Genomic DNA, 18,406 nt, shown 5'->3' on the forward strand with positions numbered 1-18,406 from the left:
TGCTGTTGCAGTCATTGTAAGTTCCTCTGAATTACAACGTCAGCCAAATGGCAAAAATGTAAAATGTTTTTATGAATATTTTAAAGTGCAGCTGTGGTCCAGGCATGGCAAGCAAAAACAAACACCCACACAAACACACACACATAGACACACACACATACATACACACTGCACACACAGCGAGAGATTGCATGAAAGGCTGTATTTTTTCCTCCATCTCTTTTCCCGGCACATGTTCAATTATTAATGGCGCTGACGACTCCGCCGGGATGGAGGCAGAGACAGACAGAGGGCGGGGCAGAACAAGGAGATACTTTATCAAACATCCAGCTGTGTCTCTAACTGACCTTGCGTCTCCACCCCTAAGAGCTCATCTGACAGGGATTGATTGATAGATGCCTCAGACCAGAGAAAAACAATATTAGATGTCAAAATCTGGTACGCTGGCAAAGTTTCAGTGTGGAGTTTTGCAGTGTCATAGGATGCCACATCACAAAACCTTACAGTTGAGTTTATGACTTTAAATGCAGGCTTCGGCTTCATAATAAGACTTATATAGTGGATATTTACATGAAACAGAAATAAACCAGATTCTATAAAGCAGGGGTGACAAACTCAATTTAGTTCGGGGGCCACATTCAGCCCAATTTGATCTGAAGTGAAAAAAGTGCAATTACGTTATGAAAATTTTTACATCTACAAAGTTGCCTTAAAAATGTGAATAACATGAACAACCTGAAATGTCTTAAGAAAAATAATTGCAATTTTAACAATATTATGCTTCAGTTTATCCTTTACACATATGCATTACATATACAGATTACAGTGGATCTACAAATGCACAAAACAGGTAGAATATTGTTAAAATTGCACTTTCTTCTCTTAAAGGAGTGATATTTTGCTTTTTTTTAAATGGAGTTATGCAGTTTAAAACATTTCCCTGTGGTCTACATAAACTGTAAATGCTATACTTGGGTTGGAATTCTTCATTAATTCAACTCCACAGGTCCATCTTCAACCCTATTTCTCAGTAATGACACCAGAAAGTTGGTTTTGAGCGCTGGCCCTTTAAATACACATGACCCCACCCCCTCCAGGTTGTTGACTGTGCTTTCTGTCCCGTTCAGCCACTTGTGTTTGTTAATACAACCAACAACTGAACATTTTAAGTAAGTGGCTTGAAGTTTGGACATATTTTCAGTATGGACTACAACCGCTGCTGCTGACAAACATTTATGGCGTACTTGGAGAAATGTTTATCGGAATTCTTGACCTTATATGTGGAAACTTCGTGATGTAACTAATTATAAAACATAACAATTTAAGAAGGAATTGAAACAGGTTGTAGAAATCCACTCAATTTTTGCCAAAATGAATATAAAGATAGCTTTGCAGCACCTGGAGGGTTCAAATACAAACTTTTTGAACTATTATGGTCCCCAAATACACAAATAAATGAACCAAAGACTAATAAAAGTGGGTTTAGCAAAATATGACCCCTTTAAGTCATTTCAGGTTCATCGTATTTGTTCAGGTTATTCACATTTCTTATGAAAAGATAGTTTGTAATGTAAACATTGTCTTGTAATTTAACATTTTTTTTGCCGTAAAACAAAGAGAAAAAAATTGAAGTTGTCATTATTTATAGGTTATTATGATAGTATTTTACTGTTCTGATCCCCTTGAGATCATATTGGTCTGTATGTGACACCTGAACTAAAATAATTTTAACATCCTTGATTGTTATTACAGTATCTTCAGTGTAATTTTTGCATTTCACAAATTTGACACCTGTGCTATAAAGGTTATTTAGCTGTGATGCTAATAAACTGACAGTTTCCTCTTGCAGCCCCAGAGGATTAAGTCTAAAACTCAGCTGTCCCTTGTTTCCATTTCCACACTGTATATTGCAGTAGATTAAATTAGATCAAGCTATAATGATCCCTGAGCTGAAAGCTGCCGGGTGGCTAAATTCATATCAGCGACAAGCCACATTAGAGTGAAAACTCTTCAACGTAATTTGTGCAATGGAAACAAAAAGGCAGTAGTCACACAAATTAGATCAGATTGGACCAGATGAGATTATTTACCTCATTAGAAGCGTCATTGTTCAGAGAATCACAGGCAGAGTAAAGGAGGACAAGGAAAGCAAAGGGAACAAAGGAAACAGAGGCTGAGCTGGTTCTCCTTGTCTCCTCGGCCGTCGTCACCTTCGTCCCTTCCAGCAGCGTGTAGCTCCGTCAGCCCGCATACATTTTTCATGGGCCGTACTCGACAGTGTGTGGATATATGAAACAGTCTGGTAGCGTGTCAGAGCGGCAAAAATAGACTCTTGTCTCCGTCCTGAAACTTTTTCTTCAAAACATCAGTTATGAAGCTCCACAGTCATTTATCTCCGTTCACAGTTGATCCCTGAGGACAAAACTTAACGGGTCTTAACCCTCTATCGAGCAAGTGACTATTTTCGGTAATTTCCGCATACATTACAAGACAGTGACAGCAACAGTTCCAGTGAGGACAGTGAGTCAACAATCTTAGGTCTTATGTGGTCTACAGGGTCTGTAAGGTCCACCTCTGCATGAACAGTGAGTGGACCTGCTTTGTTAGGTGCCATGAAGTAATGGTACTGATGTAAGGAATGATGTTCAAAGGGAGAATGTGGATGTGGACAGGGGTCTGGATCAGCACTTATGCTGGTCTAGTGTTCTAAAAGTGATGTTCTAATGTTATAAAATACATGTTCCTTTCACCTTACAGGTGTTTTTCTTATATTTTTTTTATATTTGTTTATTAGGGTGGTCCAAAAAATTTTTTTTTAAGATTCTCTGGATTAGAACCCTGCATTTGGTTCCATATCTGGCCAAATTACTTCAGTCCAAATTTTATGCAAATTAATTAATATTTAGAGGTTGCACAAGACACTTGAAGATTGCTGTATATACTATAACATAACTAGCCAAATGAATAAGGCATATCAGAATAATTTGTAATTTTATTCTCAAAATCAAACTGCAATTTGCATAAAAAATGTTCCTTAGAAAGTCCAGCAACCACTGTTGATTTATTGAAATTACAAAAACTGTTCCTGTGTTCTTTGACAACTTGGAGCAAGTACTGTTTGTGATCTTCATTTTTTGTTCGGCTACAGTTGAAGTCTTGAATAAGCTCCACCCCTCTTTCAGCAACATCATTGACAACTTTTCTGGAATGCACAGTTTTATCAGCCTTCTGAAAGTCTGCATCATCAGCCCAGTCTTCTGGAGGAATTCTGAAGAATGTTTGTGGCAGATCCAAAGTTTCAAAGAAACGCATGGTGCTGGTGGTGAGAAAATCACTGATCTGCTTCCCTTCATAATCTGCTTGATTAAGGACATCCCAACGCTTTAGTGGAACCTCTGAGCCTTCATTTTCCATCATGTTGTGAACCATCAGCTGCTTCTGCTCTGGTGTCACACTGGAGTCACAGAATGCCAGGCCAACCAGTTCTTCACTCCAGTACCACAGATGTGGGCGGCCTTACTTCATGCATATATTGCTAGATGAAGCACACAAACCTTGGTTTTGATAGTACTGCTGCTTCTCTGAGCAGGTCAGCTCAGCTAAATTCGTCAGTTTCCAGGAAACTTCCAGCAACTTGTGCAACCTCTAAAACATCTCCTTTTTCTTCCAAATTTTTTCCTAAATCATCGTTTGAATGCCAAAACCTAATGCAGGGTTCTAATTGAGGTTATCTGAAACTTTATTTTTTACCATAATTGTTGGACCTATTGCTTATTTATTACCCTGGCCCTCGAAGGGGAGGAAAGGAGTATTGTTTTTGGTTCAGTTTGTTTGTTTGTTTGTTAACACTCTAGGAGTAAAACTATTGGTTGAATTCATACCAAATTGGGTTTATTGATTACCAGTGACCCAGAATAGATGTCATTGCATTTTGGGAAAAGTAGGTCGAACTTAAAAATTTTTATGAATTTTTAAATTCTTTTTTCTTCTCCTATTTAATTATAATGGGGGAAATTTCAAATGTCTATAAAAACATCAATTTTGTTTCAATTTTCTTCAAACTTGGCACATGTATAGAGGCCATTGATATGATGACATCACCACACGCATAGACATGATGACATCAGCTGGATCCATGCCAAAACTAGAAAAGTACTCAGAGAGTGCAGACCTCTGCCAGGGCAGATCAGTGTCACCCCCGCCCCGATCACCACCAAAATTTAATAATTTGTTCCTTTTACCAGTATCAACATTTCCTGAAAATTTCATGAAAATCTGTCCATAACTTTTGGAGTTATCTTGCTAACAGACAAACAAACAGACAGACAAATTCCGATGAAAACAAAACCTCTGCCGTTACACTTGACGGAATTACAATATATGTGAGGGGCAGGGTTTGTTGTGCCTGGCACCACTTATTTATTTATTTGCCACTTGCGGTTTAAGAACCAAATACGGTAACTTCATTGACCTTGATTTTCTACATGAAAAATTTGGAAAAATTTCACAAACATAATAAAGTGTTATGTCCTCCAATAAGGTTGACATGTTGAATTTCAGAATATTTCTATGAGTGAACTATAAAGGGTTGAGGATCTGAACCCAGAGTCTGTTGTGTTTCTGTGTGTTCATGCAGGTTGTGTTGGAGAAAAAGCTGAGCATTTTAATCAAATAACAAAGTAAGACACTGACAATAATGTGTAATTAAATATCACTTAGAGGAATTACATCTGTCCATATTCTTTTTGGTAACAGTGTGGGATGTCATTGGACACCTTCTAGCGCTGGAAACTGCTCAGTAATTTTCCATCTGATATCAGAAAAAGGCTCCGATATCACTCTACAGTTTGGCTTTAGGATCCTTCAGCATCATTGTTCTGCTCGAAAGAAAAGTAATCAAATGGGAAAAGTTACATGGCTTCTATGATGTAAATAAAATTAGTTTATTTTTACATCATACATTACCTTTTACTTCTCAAAACTTTGTGTCCAATTAAAAAAGTAAAAGCTTAATTTTTCTTGATATGCTCTTAAAACCCTAATTTCCTTTTCGATGGTCCTTTTTATCTGATTTACATGACTGAGTGCGCAGAATTCAAACCTTCTACCCTTGAATAATAACCTTGAATAATAGATTTTTTGCAGACATACCCACACTGAGCATTACTCTCTCTTACCAAAACATGGACACTGTGTTAAGTGGTGCTTTGACAAGAGTTTAGTTCAATGTTCAGAAAGGATTGTGAGTTGTATAAAAGCCTCTTCAGTGTTTTGCTGAAGGACTCTTTAGTAATAGCTGCGTGCTGAGCAATTGAACCTGTAACCTCGATGATGCATGGTGGCATTTTTCATACAGGTTGATGAATGTGGCAACAAGTGTGAATAGAGCAACACAGCAGGTAATATACAAAGGAGGCTACTGTTCATTTTTATCATCTGTTAGTATCTGCAACGTGATGATGATTTGACTTTATTATTCTGATTTAAACCTTAAATATATTCCACCAGGGGCGCTGCTACCAATTGTGGGCCCCATGAAAGGTAAATGTTGTGGACTCTTTTGGGGGGTGGTCCATACATAACGTCCTTTACACCAGCATGAAAATGAAACTGAAACTTAACATGCTTTCAACATCCGACTCCTGACTTCTATGCCTGTATTGTGCAGCGGATTTGACATAAAATTTTCACAACTTCTCACCTGTATCCACTGGACCCCCTCCACTGCTCTACGGGCCCCCCACAAATGCTGGGCCCCATGAATTTGTCATGTTTACCCGCCCCAGTATTCCACCGCTGAACACAGTAACATCGAGTAAATCTATTTGTCTCACTAAGTAAAATTCTCTGTCTTTTTATGTCTTTCTTTCCTACCAGTACGTCGTGTTTGAAGTTGGAGTTTCACAGTTACCATGGCGGACGAAGCAGATATGCGCAATGAGCTGTCTGACCTGCAGACACGTGCAGATCAGATAGCTGATGAGGTACAGTACAACACACACACACACACACACACACACACACACACACACACACACACACACATACGAGTAGAACATAAATATGGAAAGTCATGCATTATTACAGAAATGAAGGTAAATTACAACATTTCCTTTGGGGAAAGAAAATGTGCCATTTAAATACTGGTCGCTGGGAGAACTGGACTGAACATTTGTATGAATAGTCGATAATCAGGGAAAGCAAAACCATTTATATGACTGATTTGAATTTAAGTCCAATTTCATACCTTTTGTATTTTCATCTCCAGCTCGGCTCCATGTTTCTGCTGGTATCATGTGATAGGTGCTCTACAACCTGGCTCAGATTTTTTGTGGGAAAACACCTAGATTTTCACATGGAACCTTTTCACCCAAGACATATTAACCTAAAACTCACATTTGCAATATTACACATAAATATCTGGTGTTACTAAGACTGTGGTTTGTGCACATTATGTATTGGTGACAAAAATGAGCGCAGATCTGAGCTAAAGGGACAAAGACTGTGTTAGATGGTTTCGGTTTCTTAACGACAGTCTATCAACAGTACCAGTAGACGTGTCCACATAAGGTTATTATAGAACCTACTAATTCTAATGAACACTATTATTCCTTACTTGTCAGTGATGTAGAATAATAATGAGCATAACTGCATGATGACAGTGACACTCACACAGATTTTTTTAGTCTCTAGCTGTGATCACACAGTCTCCATTATTTTTTAGCAGAGTACTTTGCAGGTTGTTGGTTATATTCTTATTTAGCCTCTACTCTACTTATCTTGACAAAATGCCCTGATTCAGAGATGGTAAGCTTCCATTAGTGGCTCAGTCCTATTAAATATGACACTTAATTCTTTACTGTGCTGTCAAATACTGTTCACATATACACTGAACAAAAGTATAAACGCACCACTTTTGTTTTTGCTCCTATTTTTCATGAGCTGAACTCAAAGATCTAAAACTTTTTCTATGTACACAAAAGGCCTATTTCTCTCAAATATTGTTCATAAATTTGTCTAAATCTGTGTTAGTGAGCACTTCTCCTTTGTCCTTTGCTGAGATAATCCATCCACCTCACAGGTGTGGCATATCAAGATGCTGATTAGACAGCAGGATTATTGCACAGGTGTGACTTAGGCTGGCCACAATAAAAGGCCACTCTAAAATGTGCACTTTTACTGTATTGGGTGGTCCAGGGGGGTCAGAAAACCAGTCAGTATTTGGTGTGACCACCATTTTCCTTGCACAGTCTTCTTCATAAATTCTCTGAAACAGTTTTGGAGATGGCTTATGGTAGAGAAATGAACATTCAGTTCACAGGCAAAAGCTCTGGTGGAGATTCCTGAAGTCAGCATGCCAATTGCATATTCCCTCAAAACTTGTGACATCTGTGGTATTGTGCTGTGTGATAAAACTGCACATTTTGGAGTGGCCTTTTATTGTGGCCAGCCTAAGGCACACCTGTGCAAAAATCATGCTGTCTAATCAGCATCTTGATATGCCACACCTGTGAGGTGGATGGATTATCTCAGCAAAGAAGAAGTGTTCATTAACACAAATTTAGACAGATTTGTGAGCAATATTTGAGAGAAATAAACCTTGTGTGTACACAGAAAAAGTTTTAGATCTTTGAGTTCAGCTCATGAAAAATGGGAGCAAAAACAAAAGTGGTGTGTTTATATTTTTGTTCAGTGTAATTATTTTTTCTATTCTATGGTTTTCCAGCCTTGAATTTGTTCACAAGCTCCAGAAAGTAGACTGTAATTATTCATGTGTTGTGTTTAATAACATATATTTCAAAGTAAAACAACTCTTTAGCACATGACCCATAGTTAAAATGTTTTTTCTTCATCATAAGACATTTCAAAATGACCTGTTCTCCAAAGGACAGAAATATATCTCAAAGCCTCCAGGCTAACAGACAGAGCTGCTCTAATGCGACCCTTCCTGGTTTTGGTGATTTGTTCTCTTTCATCAAGACGGTCTCTTTTTTAAGGAACGGAGAACTTTGCCTATGTTAATGAGCTGAGAGGAGCTCAGGAAGAGGAGATAATTCTGCACGGTAGAATAATAGAGCAGCTCAAATGGCGTTATTAAACATTCACAAGGAGATAATGCAAGGCCAAAAGGGCTCCACAGATGTGACTGGGAGAAAAGGATGGAGACAGTTGGAAAAGGATGGATGGATGGAGGAGCACAGAGGTGAAGGAGGAGCAGGAGTTGAGGATTATGGATCAAAAGGGGTGGTTTGACCTAAGAAATGAATAGAGTTCAGGGTGATAGTGCAGAAAGGAGAAGGTTTGGACACAGAGGGTGGAAATTTAGAAAAATTAATCTGGAGATCAGAAGAGATGATGGAAGAGAGGGAAGAGGAAGATGGGAGGTCAACCCCTTGTAGACTGTCATTGCAAAATTGACTCAATATTCCACTGGTTAAGGATCAGTTTCAAAGTGTGAGCAGCATTTTTTTTTTTTTTTAATTTCATGACATTCTACTGATTTTTGGATCATTTTGTTTTGTTTGTATTATTGACAGATTCAGATTCAAGTTTATTTGTCATTTCAGCATATATATAAAAAAAATACACAGAAACAAAATATTGTACTCAGGTCCCCAACTGTCAGCAGCATTTAGTAAAAATAGTATAAGTTACTGATAAAATAATAAAAATAATAAAATACTGATATAAAAAAATAGCAATAACAGTAACAGTAACACCCCCCCTAAAAATTACTTATAAATAACTAAAAAAAAGTTTTATTCATAAAGTGCACAGGAGGAACAGGAGGAACTGATCAGCATTTGTTTAATTATTACTATACCAGTTATGTCAGTCCTTTGCATTTGTTCTTGTGTGTTATATTCAGATCAATCTGCACTTAATTCAGCATTTGCTTGACAGTAACAACACAAATAATTCATTTTTTAAATATAATTGTGAATAAATTAAGGCATTCTGTGACTTGGCAGTGCACATCTTTACATTTTTTATTAAAATATTGCATTGTAAAGTACATGTACGGGCTATTGCTTTTTTTTTTTTTTTTTACTTTTTAACTTCCTGTTAATGTAAACTCTCTTAGTTTGTGTATTTTGACTCTTTTTTCTGTTTTTCTACAGTCTCTGGAGAGCACCCGGCGTATGCTGGCTCTGGTCGAGGAGGTGAGTCCATTGCACCAGTGACACACAACAGATTTCCACATATAACACAGAGCCAACAGGCAATAAAATGTACATTTCAGTGGGAGAACAACATATTCTAGGTGACTGCCACGTTAATTGCATGGTTACACATCTGCGTTTCAGTCCCACAGAGTGGTTTGAAGTCGTCATACAGGCTCTGTGAATTGCAGCCATATGTTTAGCTGCTCTCTGAACTTGTGTCCAAAGGGTGTGAACATGGAGTGCAGTGGCCATCTGTAGAGGTTTAATGGTGGACTTAACAGGCAGGTGTCATTGATTATATACTGACTGAAGGATTCTTTGTCATGACTTTGTAGGACATCAGAAGCGGAACTACAAAAACTCGTATATTTCTTTACAAAATTAACAGTTCCTCAACAGACTGACCCCAAGCAAAACACCTCTGCTCTACTTCTGACAGAGAAGACAGGAAAATGAATAAGTAAATAAGTAAGATTTATTTATGTAGCACCTTCCACAGATTGGTCAGAAAATGCTTCGTAATAAAACCAGAGCAAATAAATGAATAATAAAACAATAGAAGCATAATAAAACAGGTAAATACATAATAAAATACATAAAATACAGAGAGAAATGGAGTAAAAACATAAAAGCATATAAGTTATGTAGCCCTTGTTTAAGTTGTATGTGAAAAGTGAAAACTAGAAAACACAAAACCACCACTTTATATAAGAATACATGAAAATGCAAAACACAATAGAATACAGTACGGTTACAGTATGATTTACTACAAATACAATACTACACAGATCAAATCGAATCAAATTTTATTTATATAATGCCAAATCATGACAAAAGTTATCTCATGACACTTTACATATAGAGCCGGTCAAAACCAGACTCTCACAGGTGCAAATAACCCTCCAGTATCCGGGTGTGCCTTTTAGGCACACTTCGCATTTCATTTAAAAAACGTCATATTATTTTTCACAATTTAAATAAAGTTAGAATTCAAAAGTTGTTCATTTTTGCGTGATCTTTAAAGTTCTGGCCACCAACTAAAATGTGCACATTGTAAACAAAAGAAAATTACAAAACTAGCATCTGTCTCCTAAGTGTGCCTAAAACGCACTATTTCTTCCATTTGATATGTATGATTAGGGCTGACCTTGATTTACAAAAATAAAATCAAATTAGAGCAGAAAAATAAATCAATATATAATATTTAATAGTTTGATTTATAGGTGTGCATTTTACGCACACTTGGTGACAGATGCTAGTATTTTTGAACATTTGACCTAGCGCCAAAAATAATAATGCAAATTAACCAATGTTGGAGTTAATCATTGACATATGCCAGGCTGCAAAAATCAAATAATATGTAATCCACTTTTTATGTAGTATATTGAAAAAAATAATTTTTGGGGGGTTTTTTTGCATCCAAAAAAATGGTTTGTTTACATTACAAACATTTTAAGCATTTAAAGGGTTAAAAAATGTGACACTTATTGAGTATTTGGTATTTTTATTTATGGCTCAAGTTGATGCAATAGAAAAAAGTGTAAAAGAATTAAAAACAAACTGTATGAAAATTTTTTTGACATTATTCCACAAGTGTGCCAAAATGGCACACTTGTGCTTAGTAAGGGCCTTGCTGGACCGGATACCGGAGGGTTAATATGCTTGGTATAACTGTATGTGTTTGCAAATATCTGGTTAAAAGAACTGAATGTGAATAGAGGAACAGAGGACATTCCTTGTGTCCTCATAGATAGGACACTAAAACAAAAAATGAACCTTGCATAACAAGTAAGGACTGCCCTCTAGTTTAGTCTGCTGCGTTCATAATAATAATTCTTTGTGATATAGGACTACAAATCTTTTTTCTTTCCCAGTCACTCTACTATATAAATAACTGTCTAAGCTGCAAGTATGAGTCTGCTTCCTTCTTTTTCCCCACTCGAACCCATAAACCCACTCCAATGTCTTAATGAGCCAAACCACTGAGGGACCTGACAGACCTGACGCTGACCTGAACAGTGACTTACCCGACAGACAGGCCTTTACGCAGACGCAGTGGCAGGAGATGTGACCTTTAAAGATAATGCCAAGGAAAAGCAATTTGTTCCTTTCAGCAGCTGGTATACCAATTGGAAATGTCCTGGGGCTTTGTTAGCTCATCGTCTGGTTCTTTATGATGCTCCTCCCTGACAGTTCTCAAGTTGAAACAAGTGAAAAACAGGGCCACAGACAAGTTATAAATGTTCACTGTGTCAGCTTTGGTTGTTATTCTCTGACTTGAGACATTAACGGTGTCACAGTACAGTAGTAGTTCTGTAAGTTTAAAGTAACCATACTGTTCTTAATCACATTTCATCATTTTCTTCTGTCATTTGTAACTTCCATACAAGCTAGTTCTGTTCAGTATTAGCCCGTTCTGTGTCATATTCTGAATCCATGTCTGTTTCTGTCTATTTTCCACTTATATCTGTTTCACATGCAAGAAGGGAAAACAAAGCACTTAAAAAGACTGAATATAAGCAGCAGAGTATTATTTGAAATATTTATTTTTCAAATACACTGTTGCCCATAAAGTTGGAATAAAATATTTATACCTTTTCTCATCAAATGATTATGATTTATTCTTGACTAAGTGTAACTTGGACTCAGTATATGTGTATATTTATTAGGATCCCCATTAGCTGCAGCCAGTGCTACCACTATTCTTCCTGGGGTCCAGTACATGCATAAAATTATACAATACATATGTAACATGAGGGTTCGTTGGTGGTTAATAGTTCATTCTGTATAAAATGAGACTGCAGGATGGAGGCAGATTTCTTTTTACAACAGTACTTTACTTTACACGTACCGTAACAGCCACCACAACATTTCCTGAAACATCATCTCACATGACCGAACCAGCCAATCAGGAACTAACAGTACCTAGCTCAGTAAATGTGAAGTGATTTAGAAAGGCACATTCAACAAGTTATTTTAGCTGCTTATAGACAACAAATTAAAATAATTAGATGTGTATATGTGTAAATAATTATTCTGCATCATAAATGTAAATAGTTATTTGTGTAAACACTGTAAATAATTTTTTTTAACAAATACCTGAATTAACTTATTCCCTGTAATTTACTCCATTGTTAAACCTTATATTCCTTTAACATAATATTTACTTTTGAGCCTTACACATACATACATTACAAACTAAAAAGAAAAAACAAGAAAAAAAAACATGGTAATAGAAAACACAGCACGCATGGTGCTGTTCTTCAAAAGTGAGTGATGTCATGGAAAAGTTTTTATTATTGCTGTTTCCTTAGTAAGACGTAATACATATTATATTTAGTATTATTATAAATAAATAATTTCTTCGATCATATTACATGTCATATCATTATGCAATATACAATATTAACACCCATAACTATGTGATCACTGCACCTGTTCAAAGGGGGTTACTGATGTGTATAAATAGGAATAAAAAGAGGAATGTGTTTGAAAACAAAATTTTTCCAACTTTATGAGTAACAGTTTAAAATAAACTATGTAACATAATAGAATATGTTGGTACTAGGGCTGGGCAAGTTAACGCGTTATTACCGCGTTAACACATTCATTAAATAATGCTGACAATTTTTTAAATCTCCCGTTAATGCCGTTCTGCCTTTCAAGCAAGTCCTAGTTCATTTATCCATATGGACTCTTATTTTGAAACTCATGCTTTTATTTTGGTGCTCCACATGCACCAAGAGCTGGTGTAGCTGAGAGGAGAAAAGTGAGCGAACTTTCCAAGTAATACTGAATCAAACTTTAAGTCCTGCAGAAGCGACGCCTGTATGTATCAATCATTTTGTTGTTTGCTAAATAATTTCACATGCAAAACATGCATGCAAGCAGAAACATGTTTATGACGTTATTTTGGATGTGTTTATTACAATGTGTTATTAACATGTTTAAGCTAATTCGTTTATGCTAGCAGTCGGAGATGGGTTGCTAATTCTTTATGCAGGCTCATGCTAAGTTTATGTAAATTCATTGGTTGTGTTTAGGTATAATATGCCAGCCTTTGAACTAACCTGTACTTATTTACAATGCAATTAGCTAGAAGCTAACTTGAATGGGAAAATCCATAGACACGCTAACGATTAGCATTTACAGATTAATTTAAGTTTTACAACGCCTTTCTATCCAGCAACAAAGGTTCACATCAGAGATATTTGATACTATTCATTCTGACAACAACTGAACATAAAATACTCACAGGCAAATGTTTTTGGGGCCATACAAACAGAGCGAAAGAAACGTGTCTGTTAGTTCCTTCTTATGTCCAAACTGACTACGGGAACACCGCAAGGACAAAACATAGGTTAGTGCAATTTATTCCGACCATTAGAGGGCCCCCTTTGCTTGTTTTTAATAACTGAACATCCCATATTATTGAGCTTATTAGTATTAGTGCTGAGTAGTGGGCTGAGGACTCCTGTCAGTCACTCACAAGCGGAAATAAACTGGTGTGGATATAAACATGGAGAAAAGTACTGGTCTGTTCCATGGACATTTTCATTTGAAATGTCTTCAGATGGTGGGGATGAGAAGGACAAAGTTGTTTGGAAGCACTGTAGTGTGGAATTATTTTTTATCACCGGAGTACTTCAAGTCTGAAATATCACTTAAAGGCAATACACGCTGTTGATGCCGGCGACCCCCCACCCCCCAATATAACTATGCGATTAATCACAGAAATTCATGCGATTAATTGCTATTAAAAATTTTAATTGCTGCCCAGCACTAGTTGGTACATAATGAAACATGATAAACAGTGCTCCAAGCTCCACCAGTCAGGACATAAAAAAGAAGCAAATATGAATAAATAATTAAGAATCTTTATTTGTCAGTATATTTTACATAGAGACTGAAATTAGGATGCATTTAACTCTTCGCTACCTGAAACATGCAGGAACACACCACACACAAGTACCTCGCTCAAGGCTACATCAGCCAACAATTCCTCTGCTGTTATGGGGAATTGAACTGGTGACCCTTTGGTGACAAGCCGATCCTCCGGCCCTCTAGGTCACGGCTGCCCCCAAAATGACTCAAAAATGTGACATGTTGAATAAAAGTCATGATAATGAAGTAGACAAAAGAACAAGAATAAATCAGTAAAATAAATTGTACATGTAAATATTGCTACAGCTTCTTCAGTTCGACAATAACAACAAGGACAAAGTTGTTTTTATAACACTTGGTCCTGCATCTTAGAACTAAAAACCCCCACTGTAGAAGGATTTTTAGTTTGTTTGGAGTGTTATATGGTTTTTTATGATTGTATGTTTATTAAAATGGAAACTTAATAGAAAAATTAAAAATAAAAATAAAAACCTCCATTGTCTGGTTTAAGCAATTCCTCTCTTTCATCATTTTGTTGCCAAACCACGACATTAAAGAAAAACACAGGACAGACATGTATAACCATGACTCTCAGCCCTGGTCTCAGTTCTTTTCGGTCTTCTGTCATGATATTTTTTTTTCCTTATGTGGTAGTGCCATGAACGTGACTGTACACGTTTCCTTTGAGTAGGAACCTGAAAGCATGTGCCGTTACCTCATGACCTCTGCATTAAAAGGGCTTATAGTGAAGCTTAGTGCTTACTGTTAATTGAATAAGTGGAGGCAGGAGGCACGGTGGCCCAGTGATCTCTCTCAGATCTGTGCAGTGATACACTCTTGTTTAGGCCTGAGCAGGATTGATAATGCACTGCCACAGATAAGAAATCTTAAAAACACATGACTTTAAGGAGTTACTTACTGCTACTCAAATCAAGGACAGTGATGGAATCTGCTTTTTGAGGAGTCTTCTCTAAAGCTGGAACAATACGGCAGCTATCTGAATGAATTATGGACGTTTCAAGGGAAGGAAATTATTAAAAATCACACAAATAAACACCCACACTAAAGAAGTTTGTTACCAGTTTTAGTACTCTGCTGGCAAAGACCTACAAAATTTAAATTGCTGTGAAAAATTATGCATGTTGAGCGATATATCAGGAAAATGCAATATTATACATGCATGAAATAATGAAACATTTCAAAAATAACATGAAAAATAAAGCTGATTTGCGTTGAATTGATGCACAACCTTTCCCTGGCGTTCTCTGACATGATCCCTTAAAGATCACACCCACACTGTCACTCCTCATTTCTCCACTATGTTTTTATGTACAATTGATGAGAAAGTAATTGAAGCTTACATCCCTAAGTCTAAGTCGCTGTGTAGAGCTCATCAGCCTAATACCTGAATGTAATGTAAGCATTATGCACGGTTTCTTATTTGAAATGCATGGAGGGCAACAAAGTGAAATCAGCTCATGTTAAATTCATATCTTTGCAATTTAATATTGACACCACCACTACCGATGTCTTTTGTCACTTTATTGTCCTTAAAAATGTCAACGATGTCCAGACAGTAGATGCACTCCCACTGAATGATGTAATATGTCCTTGTCTCATGCAAATGTGACCCATAACTCATCTCCGGCTCCAGTGTGAGACATGACCTTTCATTTGTACGATAGCGGGAAGTCCGTCTCCTTCTACCATCACCTGGTTCACTCTTGTTTTGTTGCTGTGTCACATATAAAATGAGTTACAAGGATGAGGCTGCAGGACTGAGAGTACTATTAAGAATTGAATGTACTGGACCTGTACTCTCATATCTGATGTAGCACCAAACAACAGAATAAGAATAAGAATAAGTCCTAATTTTAAGTTCCTTAAGGTATTTTAATAACATAAGACTAAACACTAATGCGGTTACTATATGCAGAAATGTACCACAACAGTAAAGCCCGTATACTGATTCTGATTTCTGATTCTGATTTAGTGATTAATTCCGAACATACAATGAAATTTAACAATATAAATAAGCAAAACATAAATAATAATATGTTATTATTAAATCCTGTATTAGTCTTTTATTAAATTATTAAGTCTTAAATTAATCTTATTAATTAAATCCTAGAGAGAAGAACAGCACAATAGTTTCATTTACATGCACAAAAAGGGGTGGGAAGAAGTGCAGCTTATTTAATCCCACACCCTCTCCATAAAATATTATTAATAATATATATTTACCTCCCTCTTCCTTTTACATTACTCTTTTATATTTATATATCTATTCACACACAGACACACTCATACATACATAGATATGTTTATACATATACATACAACATACGAGTACACATACATGCACACAAATACATATATAATGCATTTCTTAATTGTGCTGGACAAATATAAATAAATAATAAATAACTCAAAGAAGGGATATATCCATAAACAACAGTGAACATATGAACATATGATGATATTTAATAACTCTTATCCCTACATCTTGTGAAAAACATTCTGTTATATGTAAATAAATGAATAAATAAATAAATAAATAAATAAATAAATAAATAAATAAATAAATAAAAATATAATATAGAGCATATTACATGTGCGTCAGCAAAGGAAAGATGCAATATAATGAATTCTCTTTATAGTGAGACACATTTTCCAAAAAAGGTTTTATCAACAAAGATCCACAGATATTAAAGTTCATATGAACGCTGTTATCTTCTCACAGAAGAAATGAGAAACTGCCTGGCACTGCACAACGAAAGGAGAGGAAAGCCGATCAGAATGATGGTGATAGAAATGAAAAAGCAACAGAGAGATGAACATGAGAGAGGGACGGACTGAGACTGCACAGCGCGAAAGATAAACAGAGTTAAAAACAGCCTGTGATGGACATCGATCCAATTCAATGCGCCTGTGGAGCAGATGGTAACTGTTACTTTGATGAGTAGAAAGTTACAGATTACATTTGAAAGGATCATATGATATTAGAATGATATGACTAGAAACCATTTCATACAATATTGAGATTAACAGGTCTGGTTACCTGTCATTTATGTCAGTGTAATATGCAACTGTCTCAAAGGTAAATAACCTCCTTATCTCAGTCTTAATTCCCTTCTCTTTCTCAATGCTTTCCTTAATTTGTTTCATTGACAGGCAGTCTTGCTGTTCATTTAACAAAAGACAATTAACGTGAAGGTGATGTTCTTATTAAAGCTACAAATGTGTGAGCTTACAATGAATATGTAATTAATGTGGTCTTCAGTGCTGCAGCGCCGGAGTAGGTTAACACATGGGTCACACTGGTGCAGTCGTCTTCACAGTGACCTAATTAGAACAGATTCCAGTAGACAGTGAAGAGGATGACAATGAAAAATCAATAGGAAGCTAACAAGGTCTAGGTGTAAATGTCATCACGCCTCATGTTGCCTTTCTATGCAGGGTTCCTGTGGGGGCTTAAAAAGTCTTAAAAGTCTTGAGTTTACAAATCTGCATTTGATACCTTAAAAAAGCCTTTAAAAGGTATGACATTTGATATGGTAGGTGTTAAGTTATGTTGCCATGAACGTGTTAGCTGTGTTGTGTTTAAATGTGTCTGTTAAATGTGCAAACTGCAAAGAAAGTAATGTTAGATGACTCAGTTCCACCTGTTCCAACCTGATCATTTATTTTGAAATTAGGAACCAATTATCAGTACCTTTGCAGGCCCCAGTGAGAAATGACTCTGAATGGTAGGAATCAATGTGTTGGAGTAAATAAATACATTTTCCTAAATTCTAGGAGCCATACATTTTTGCCAGTATGGCCTTGACATAGGCTTTAAATTCTGTTCTAGGTATTCTTAAAAAGGTCTCAAAAATGTAACTTGTAGAAACCTGTAGGAACCCTGTCTTGCTTTTTAGCTTTTTCTAATCTTCTTTATATCGTGCTATCATTATCTATAGTCATTTTCCATTGACCCTCAAATTGCACGAATCATGAGTCACGTGAATGAAAAAAATGGATGTTGACGGATGTTACAACAAGCGAAGAAGAAGAGTTTTAAAGGAAACATGGCGCGGTATGTGTGGACACACCAGGAAACCAAATCATTTTTTAATTTTGTACAAGATAGAGGGGTAATATATAAGAATAATGAATATATCTATAAATCAATATGATTTATGTTCATCGCCATTTTTATGGAATGACTTTTTGTGTCATCTCACGATAATAAATAAACAAATCATCACATTTGTGATACAATGGAAAAAATGACATTTCACAGTTCTGTTTTTTTGACATTTAGAAAATATTGATAAAGTTTTGCTCATATGTCCAATGGAAAATCAATTTAT

At 36.2% G+C, this 18,406-nt stretch overlaps 1 protein-coding gene across 2 annotated transcripts in view; it reads left to right on the forward strand.

Annotated features, from left to right (window-relative positions):
• Window positions 1-18,406, forward strand: part of LOC115411198 (synaptosomal-associated protein 25-A-like) — a 46,255-nt gene that overhangs the window by 12,299 nt on the left and 15,550 nt on the right. For both annotated transcript variants that reach the window (XM_030123197.1, XM_030123188.1), the window contains exons 2-3: window positions 5,878-5,984; window positions 9,123-9,164. In XM_030123197.1, coding sequence (XP_029979057.1) covers window positions 5,913-5,984; window positions 9,123-9,164 — 114 coding nt within the window. In that variant the 5' untranslated portion in view covers window positions 5,878-5,912. The remainder of the gene's footprint in view (window positions 1-5,877; window positions 5,985-9,122; window positions 9,165-18,406) is intronic.

Source organism: Sphaeramia orbicularis, chromosome 3, assembly GCF_902148855.1.
Source record: "Sphaeramia orbicularis chromosome 3, fSphaOr1.1, whole genome shotgun sequence".
Lineage (NCBI taxonomy): Eukaryota > Metazoa > Chordata > Actinopteri > Kurtiformes > Apogonidae > Sphaeramia > Sphaeramia orbicularis.